Genomic DNA, 9,308 nt, shown 5'->3' with positions numbered 1-9,308 from the left:
CCTTTTCCTTTTCCTTTTCCTTTTCCTTTTCCTTTTCCTTTTCCTTTTCCTTTTCCTTTTCCTTTTCCTTTTCCTTTTCCTTTTCCTTTTCCTTCAGGAAAACCCACTGTCTTTGCTACCACTTCAGATATGTCACTCCCCAGGAGATTCAGTCCCTCTGTTTTGGAGGCTGGTTGCCCCCATTTGCTGTTTCTCTGGCTTGGAGCTAAGAAACACAGGGCACAACTGACAAGGGGCAGGGGCTGCTGTCTGGGATAACTTGTGTGTTGGGGTAGAGAGGGAAGGGAAACTGACAAACAGAACATGTGAAAACAGCAGGCAGAGAGGAGTCCAGTGAGTGGCTGCCATACACTGGGTGTCTCAGAATGAGGTGTCACCATTAAGGGAGCTCAGTGGGGTGGTGGTGGTGACTAGCTCAGACTGGCTGAAGGCCTCCCTGGGCAGAGTCCCCACACACACTCACCACCTTCTCTGTTTTGGCATATCCGTATCTTCTCATCCAATGGGATACATACTCAACCACCTGGAGATACCAGAGCTGATGCTGCCAAATGGGGTGACACTGCCAAATGTAGAACAGTTCCCAAACAAATCTCTCCATGCAGAGGGAAATCCCTGACAAGGAAAGACCTCTTCTGGCCTTTGGGTCAGTTGCATCACTTCTGTCCTTCTGGGAAGGGCTGTGCTTCTGCTCCTTGAACTAGTGTTCTTAAAATCCTGTCTGCTGCAAGGACCCTGTGGCTGTGGGTTTCCTTGTTTGTCCAAAGCAGCTTGCTGTTCCAGGGATGCCAGCAGCACCCAGCAGGTCACCAAATTTAGCACAAAGTACCACCTTTGGAGCTTGCCTGAGAGCTACTAGTGACCCTTTGTAGGCTTTTAAGAGACAAAATAAATGTCATATATTCCCTTGAAAGGCTGTGGAGGACTCTCAGACACAGGCAGAAGGACTCTACCCGAAGTGATACAAGTTTACCGGGAGGAAAGGAGAGAAGGCAAGGGCTAAACCTTCCTCATGTCTGTGACTTTCCCCATCAGCTGTTCAGGGTTCTTGTGCCCTAGGGGTGATCAGCAGGACAAGGCCCTGTTCCAGCAACCCTCCTCTCCACAAGACTTCAATAACTGCTCCACACCACGTTACCTGTCCTGCTCTTACTGTAAGCATCTCCACTAGGGTTCATCCCTGGCATCAGGGGGCATCACAGGCAGGAGCAGGAGTCTGGCTTGTCCCAAGAAATGTGCAAAGTAGCCATGGCTGGTTTGGGAGGGGGAGGTTATCATGCATTTAATGAACTCTTCAAGGAGAGGAAGAGAGTGGGAGTGGTGGGAGAAGATGGATGGAGCAGAAATGGAGATCTGGAAGGTAGGGGATGGACATGGACACGTCCAGGTTTGGGGCAAATTCTCACCAGAGGCTTTGGCTCACCACCTGCTTCTTCTACCCAATTTCTTGTCCCCATAAACAGCAGATCCCTTTCTAGGTGGTGTGGGATACCTCTGACACTGGGTAAGAGTAGAACATCACACCAACTTCACTTGCCTAGGGAGTGGCTTGAGTTCTTGCAGCTAAGGGAAGGTGAGACATGACATTCTCCCCATAATGCTTTGGCAGCAGTGCTTACCAAGGTCTCTTCTCCCCTTCAGAAAAGCCCTCTCCATGACTTTTCAGGGACAGGAGGATTTTGTTAGCTGGGTTTTCTCATGGCTGGCCTGAGGAGGTTCCCCTGCTGTTGGGCACCAAGCTGGTTGTGTTGTAACTGCCTGCTGCCAACCAGGGTTTGGTTGGTCACTGTATTGAGAGGCCCAAAGGGCTCACACTAAAGCTACTTAATAAAAAAAATCCACCCAGATTTATTGAGCTTAAGTTGTGTTAGATGATGCAGAACAGGCAGCCCCTGCTCTGAGCATGCTGGGAAGATGGACTAAGGGGACCATTTCCCAGGGACATGCTGGAGCACACGGAGCACGTTGCTCCCTGACCAGCCCTTCCTCCCTCCCCATGCACACAGGGCAGGGCAGTACCCCAGAAAAAGAGACCAAACCATTCCCTGGACATGGCTGCACAACAGAGCATTGGTGCTGGGGTTGAGAGGCAGACATGGGCAGGAGGCCATGGGATGGGGAGAGAGATGGAGACAAGGACTGAAAGAGAGAAAAGAGTGATGGAGAGCTGTAGGCAGACGAAACATGAGAGCTGTCTCGCTGCAAGATCTCGGGCACTTAGCCAGAGGCATTGATGTAGAGCTGGCTCTTGAGGATGTAGTCAATGACAGGCTGGCAGAGGTAATCCACGACATGTCCATCCCCGTGCTGCAGGGCCAGTCTGAGGGCATGGAGAGAGAGAAAGCTGTCAGAGCCCATTTGGGTGGGTCAGGTGCCCCTGCAAATGGAGAGGCTGGCTGGGGGCACCCTGCTCCCCACTCTGTAGTGGGAATAGCCCTGCTTCACCCACCTGCTTTTGGTGGAGCTGACAACTGACATGGGGTGGTTTGAGTCGTCCTTCACCACCAGGATGTTGTTCTGCAGAGGAATACAGGCGTGAAGGGATGGCCTGAAAGCAGGTGTCTTTCCCTCCAGCCTCCCCACTCTGCTGTGTGGTGACCCATTGCTCATCCCACCCATCAGCTGATAGCACCTGACCCCGAGATACATTGTGTCCCATGACAAAAGTGTCCCCCTGGGAGAAGAAAGACTGTGAGTCCTCTCAAAGCCTTCGCATGCCACAGGTGCATCCAGCCACTCACTTTGTACTTGCGCAGTATGGAGGAGTGGTTCATGATTTGCTCAGGGTCTGCTCCATCCCGGGGCACCACCACGATCCCAAACTCCCCAACAATCACCTCCATCTGGGAGCAAAACAAAGTGTGGAGAGCTTTATAGCCACCCCATGCAAAACCTGCCACTGTCTGCCAACCCCACCCTGCCCCATGAAAGCTGGACCACGGTCTGGAGGGAGATGGCAAGTGATTTTGAGGCTATGTCAACAGCCTTTGGCAGATACATGGAACTAGGCAGGCAAGTGGTTGGCAGTAGATCAAATAAAAGGCACAGGTTTAAATCCTATTAGATGTTGAGGTCAGGCTTTGAGGAGAACTTGTGGTAGAAGAGGTTGCCCAAGGTGAATGTGACCTCTGCCTCGCTGGAAGGCCTCATGAGCAGGATGAATGTATTAGTCCTGGCAGAGGTCTGGGAGGATGGTTCTTCCAAGGTGGTTTGGCCAAATTTGCTAAAGCATGGGGACCAGTCATAGTGCTCACACCATTCTCAGGTGAGACAAATCAGATTCATCCAAAAGAGCTTTGTGTCAGCAAATTTGGGCAGTAGGAGCCCATGAGGAGGTGCTGCTGCAGAACGCATCTTCTGCCTGTGCTTTGATGTCATTTCTGCATCCTTTGTGCTGGGCTCCAGGGCTTGTCTCATTTCAGTTTTTCCAGCCCTTTAAAGGAGATACCTTTGATGCCTTCAAAGTTAAGGATTGAAGATATGGTAACTGACTTTTGAAGGCTACGAAGTTCAAGGAGGGAGGTTTGTGTTGACTGACTGATTTCAGTGAGGAACCAGGGGAGGCCTCATAGCCAGCATGGCTCCAACTGCCAGGAGCAGCTGGTGGGTCAGTAGCCCAGCCCCTTTCCAAAGCTGATGTTTTCCCATGAAAATATGACTTCTTCCAGCAAGGGCCAACAGTGAAAGATGTTGATTTGGCTATAATATGTTTAATTCCCACCATCTGGACCACTCCTATAAATACCTTATTTCCTACTTGCATACCTCACTCTGCTGGAGCTGGCATCTAGTTGATACTGGCTCCTTCCAAGGGACAAGGAGTGGAGCAGAGCCTTTGGAAATGCCTTAGGATGGGCCTACCCTGCCACCCCAGATGACATCCTCTGCATGAACAGTAAACAGGCTACAGGGCTTGGGACCGTAGAAGCCCTGTGGAAATGCGTAGGGGAGACAACAGTCAGGGTTGGGATGGAGGAGGCAGTGGAGATGGTGGGCACCGCTCCTGTCATCCCAAGGGACCTAGTGACTCCCAGGAGCACTGGCTGTGGGAAGCAGAGAAGGAGGAGCATGGAGGGGTGCCTGACACTGGTGACTCACATCTGCCTCATTCCAGAGGCCAGGGATGCAGAAGGACTCCAGCAGGTCGCTGCCACAAAGCAGCAAGATACGAAGCTCTGGAAAAGAGAGGAGAAAAGCTCAGAGGTGGGAGCACAAGGGGCTGAGCAGGGACCACCTCCCTCCCCCAACTTTGAGGGTTGGCTTTGCAGCTCAGCAAGAAAATTGTGCTGTGGGAAGGAGTCTTCTGCTCTGACAGGCCCATAAAGATTATTTGCACAGCTGCCAGACAAAAGCTATAAAACTCCTGGAGGAGTGAGAAGAAGTGGCTGCATGGGAAAATGCCTCCCTATTTGGCACTCCCAGGTGGCCAAAACCTTTAGGCTCTGCATGGTGTTAGTGCCAGGATGACTGTAGTGCCAGGCTTTACATGAAAAGAGTCTCAAAACCACCAGCAAGCTCCCCATGCAGAGCTCTGGATGATGTCCAGTGGGGCTAAAACCCTTAAAAGTCTTTAGAACAAGGAGCACCATGGCTGGTAAGGCAGCCAAAATCTCTCCTGCTGTGTGAGTCTCTGCAGGGAATGCGGGGATGGGGTGATACCACCATGGGAGGCCAATTTTGATGGCATCTGAGGGGACTCTCAGGACAGGATACCATGGCAGGTCTGTGTCAGTGCCGGGAGCTGTGTCCCCATTGCATGGTCCCTTATTTCAGGCAGTTGTTTGTCAACAGGATTAGGCTCAGCCCAGTTAGAGGTGTTTCTGTTGCATTCCTGAGCCCCAGTAGCTGGCACCAAGTTGAGATGATCCTGTATCAGCCAGAGATGTCATGCAGATGCTCCCAAGTCATGCAGTGCTGGCCCAAAGGAATGGGAGCAATGTGGATAGGGGCTGTGTACTCACCAATTTCTTCATATCTCATCACTGTCCCCAAGTTGGCATTTTCATCTGAGAAAGGGCAGCAAAAGAGAGGTGCTGATGCTCAGCCTCGATGAGGGGGAAAGGGTGGGGAGCAGATCTCTAGAGGTGAAGCTGGACCTTTCCTCTACATACCCACAAAGGTGAAGCTCTCCATGGGTGGGCGAACACAGCAAATCCGGCTCAGGCTTTCTCCCACTTTCCCCAAGATTTTTGCTAAAGGGGAAGAAGGAAAATTAATGGGAGAGAGAGGTTGTGCAATTAACCCATCCAAGTGCTTCAGCCACCCTGGTTCTGCAAAATGCTCTTGTGCCTGGGTGTGCATCTCCCAACACGGTCTTACGGTCTCAACTACCAAGAGCGCTCCCCTGTGTCTTGAAGGGACCAGCTATACAGCTAAAATCATGAAGAAAATAATGAGATATCCATTTTAATGGGATTTAAATAATGTTCCCTCTTTTCAGCTAATACCTTTATGGTTCACATCCCTCTGTCTTATAGGGAATCCCTCTACATCATCTCTCCTGCCACTTCATCCCTTGGTACCAGGTAGCCTTTCCTTTTGCTGGTCTCACTGCCTAGACATCATCCAGCTGAAGTCCAGGGAGATTTCATAGCCATCATAAGCTGTTCTTGGCTTCTGCCCTTGCTGTGCTGGATGCTGACTCTTGCATCACACCCTTGCCCCATCCTAGACCTGGTGCACCAAGACTGGTAAGACACCTGTCCAAAAATAAGGTGATGGATCACCTTATTCTAATGTTCTAATATTTGACAGCCCTGACTGGGAGGTAGTCGGTAAGTAGTCATCCCTCTCTTCCTTACAGCACTGCCACCTACCTGCGGTGGGCTTGCTGGAGATGTTGTTGTTGTTCTGGTAGATGCTTTGTGAGGACTCATTCTGGGGCTGGCCAATCACAGGGGTGATGGAGGGTGTGTTGACATTGGAGAGGATGCAGCCAGTCACTCTCTGTAATCAGGGAAGGATGTAGTTGGAACTGTGTCTTCACCCCAGCACCCTCGCAAAATCTTTCTGACCCTGTAACAAGCCTCTGCACCCCTGGTTCAAGGTCATCTTTCATGGTATGTCCCAGCTCACTTCAGGGTCCCCAGTCCCATCTGACCTCACCAAATGGGCCTGGGGCTTTCAGGACCCTGTGGATAATGACTCGTGTTTAAGGTGGTATCACCTTTTTTGCGTGGGCTAGCAAGGAGCAAACATGTCCTCTTCTCTTCCACCCATCCCTGCACGAGAAGGAAGGTATCACCAGCAACTCCCTGGCTTCAACACCACAGTCCCAGGATGCACTGAACATCCTGCTGGCTAATACTACTCCTGTGCCTCCTGTCTGGGCTGTCCATGAGCTTGTACAATGCTCTTTCATCCATTTCCTATCTTTAATTTTCTTCCTATATCTGGGTGTACCAGCAGCTCTGCTACCTGTGTAGGTCACCCAAGGGCACCTTCCTCCTTGGCCTTCAGGCCTGCCTCTAACTTTTCCTCCTGGGGTTGTGTTCCCTGGGGACTTCCCAGATGCTGAATTTTCCTGGAAAATCTCTCTGTCAGGTTCATACAGTAGTTCTGGCTCAGCTGGTGGACTAGGAGGCCCATCCACTCCTCCCTCCCTCTGGGAGGAGGAAGGGGGGTGTAATTACATGGTTTATGCCCACCCATGCTTTGACTCTGCCTTAAGCCCTACTGCCCTCCTGGTGTTCCTGGGTCCAGGATGGCTGCTGGCTCCAGCTGGAGGGCTCCATTTCCTTCCACCACCAGGGCCCAGACCTCAAAGCAGCTGTGACAAAGTCTAACCCCTTCACTGTGTTCCTCTAAGTTTTCTCACTGTCAATCTCTGTTGTATTTTGATTGGGTGCACTCCCACCCCTACATTCTCCCCATGCCCTCACCCTGGTGCACCCATGGCGTAGGGGCTGCCTCACCTTCATCAGGTCACGGTGGTGCTCCAACACACTGCAGGTGGTCTGCCAGGTGTCCTGGTAGCACTCCCAGGGATCAACCCTACCGGAAGAACAACAAGGCAACAGTGTTGCTCATGGCCACTCCTGCCCATGCTACTTCCTCCCCACTTGGTTGGCCACCAGTGCCATGAGCAGCCATTACTGACGCCTCAGCCCTAGCATGGACCACCTCCTTCCTCCAGCTCTTCTATACAGCATCCCTAACAGCTCTGGAGACCTGAATGTGCGTCTGGGCATCTCTCCATGCTTGGCACCCAACTAACCAGCTTTTGTTTGGCTTGGATGCGACTACGTGTGTCATAGCCCTCTTTCTGAGGGCAGCCCAAGATGCTTCTGGTGTCACTTCAACCACCATGTGCCACATGGCAGTGCTGGGAAGGTGAAAATCTGCAGGCTGGTGCTACATGTGTGGACAGGGAAGGTGCACAAAGCTGGAGTGAGCTAAGTGACTTTAGGTATCATCCAGACACCACAGGCTTAGTGAGGGGCTCAAATGACTTCCCTAGTCTTGAGGACTCCCTTGAAGGGTAGTGTAATCGTCCTTGTCTGTTCTCTGCCAGACTGAGAGGGGAAGGTCTCTTATTTTTAGCCAAGCTTGGGCTGGAAGAAAATTCATCCTGGAGCTCTACCAGCTGGTGGCATCTCTACTCTGCATGCAGGACTTTTCCCCCGTGGTGCAGGGAAAGGGCAGGGACTAGTGGTGCCATGGCAGGTGCCAGCTCTGCCACCCACCTGATCCAGTCGGAGGACTGCACAGCCAGCTGGCACATGGTCAAGCGGTGCCGGCTAGAAACTAGCCCCTGCATGAGAAGGTAAAGGAAGAACAGTTATGAAGCCTTGTGCTCTGGTCAGCATGGGCTTGCAAACCTTTCTGAGGAAGAACATCAGGTTCATTCATGTGAGACAGGCCAGAAGGATTCCTTCCAGCCCACAGAAGTTTATTTAAACTCCTGTTTGCTGGAGGGGAGGAGGTTCTGTTGGGCTCAACTCTGGCTACGTTCTTGGGTGGAGAGCTCAGCACTACCACTCCCAGACCTGTGCTCCAACGGGTCCAATCTGAGGGGGTAGTTTCTTGATGAAATTCCTCCAGCTTTCAGGAGGTAAGTGAGCTCACCACGTCTAATTTGACAAGTGACTCTAAAGGTCACTTATTTGCATAATTTCAATATCCTCCAAAAAAAACTAAATTGGCTTTGAAATAATTCAACCCCCCCACCAACCCTCACTTAAGGTATCACCACCACTGTTTTGGGTGGGAATGTTTCTCTTTGCTGTCTAGTACTTTGGCTCAGTTTAGGGTCTCACTGCAGTGTTTATCTGAAGAGCAAGAGGTTTCATCTTCTCCCCTCTCTCCAAGACTTTCCCAAGGTCAGGTGCTGCCCCAGGCAGAAGAGGGTGGTGAAGGAACCACAGGTCAGGCGGTGCTGCCCAGTGTTCAGCCCTAATTTCAGAGATGCCATCTCACACAGGAGGCAGAAAGAGGAAATGGGGACAACCCACCGTTTTCCCATAGGAGTCGTGCACAGGTGAGACGATGCCACCAATGACAATGAAGCGTCCAGTCTTATGCAGGTAATCCCGGGCTCGTTCTGGAGGGAGAGGACAAGGAAAAGGGTGAAGGGGAATTTAGCAGGACCTACTGAGCCCTGCAACACCACGGCAGAAACCAGCCATGGGCCAACCAGTCCCTCCACAGCTGCACAACTATTACCCCTCCCTGGCCTGTGTCAGCACCATGTGCCACCCATGTCCCAACTATGCTAAGAGATGTTCAGTTTCGGGTAGGTATTTCCTAAAGGTGGCATTTGAGGATAAAAATGCTGGTGACAAATTGTCCAACCCACCTTGTCTCCTACATATCTACCCCAGCTATTGAGACAGTAGCAAGGGAAAAGAAGATAGGGAAGGTAAAAGCAAAAAGGCAGATAAGATTGACAAGCCTTTAGAAAGATCATTTTTTCTTCAACTGGAGGACCTGTAAAATATTTTTGATTTGTAAATAAAAGGAGCATTTCTGAAACTTAGGTGGTGATATCAAGATCCATCAGGCATCCCAAGATGTCACTGCATCACATCCTTCAGACACTGAATTCAGTGTCCAGCACTGCCCTGGGGAATGGTGAGAGGTCCTTCCTGAAGGGTGTTGAAGGTTAAGTGTCCTTTTTTTTTGTTTTGTCCTTCTAGCCTGCCCGGGAAATTTTTTACCCATTATGTGCTGAGACAAGCTAACTACCGGTACTTAAAAGTGCTCACAACGGACAAAGAGTGGCCGGGCCCAGGGGGGGAGGAAAAGGGGCAGAAAAAGAGGGTGGGGACAGTTTTTTAGCTGGGCTTTCTTCGGCTTCGGGGAAGGAC

The 9,308-nt window shown here is 51.2% G+C and overlaps 1 protein-coding gene across 2 annotated transcripts in view; it reads right to left on the bottom strand.

Annotated features, from left to right (window-relative positions):
• Nucleotides 1–62: 62 nt before the first annotated feature.
• NMNAT2 (nicotinamide nucleotide adenylyltransferase 2) overlaps nt 63–9,308 on the bottom strand; it is a 37,831-nt gene continuing 28,585 nt past the window's right edge. The window contains exons 3-12 of one of the 2 annotated variants that reach the window (XM_015635717.3): nt 8,454–8,542; nt 7,686–7,753; nt 6,915–6,993; nt 5,817–5,946; nt 5,112–5,192; nt 4,962–5,006; nt 4,099–4,175; nt 2,742–2,843; nt 2,450–2,517; nt 63–2,320 (exon numbers count right to left, since the gene is read on the bottom strand). In XM_015635717.3, coding sequence (XP_015491203.1) covers nt 2,218–2,320; nt 2,450–2,517; nt 2,742–2,843; nt 4,099–4,175; nt 4,962–5,006; nt 5,112–5,192; nt 5,817–5,946; nt 6,915–6,993; nt 7,686–7,753; nt 8,454–8,542 — 842 coding nt within the window. In that variant the 3' untranslated portion in view covers nt 63–2,217. The remainder of the gene's footprint in view (nt 2,321–2,449; nt 2,518–2,741; nt 2,844–4,098; nt 4,176–4,961; nt 5,007–5,111; nt 5,193–5,816; nt 5,947–6,914; nt 6,994–7,685; nt 7,754–8,453; nt 8,543–9,308) is intronic. The other variant, XM_033516500.1, reaches the window with a different exon arrangement.

This window comes from Parus major, chromosome 8, assembly GCF_001522545.3.
Source record: "Parus major isolate Abel chromosome 8, Parus_major1.1, whole genome shotgun sequence".
Lineage (NCBI taxonomy): Eukaryota > Metazoa > Chordata > Aves > Passeriformes > Paridae > Parus > Parus major.
The sequence above is the reverse complement of the archived record's forward strand: the minus strand, read 5'-3'. Positions and strand labels throughout refer to the sequence as shown.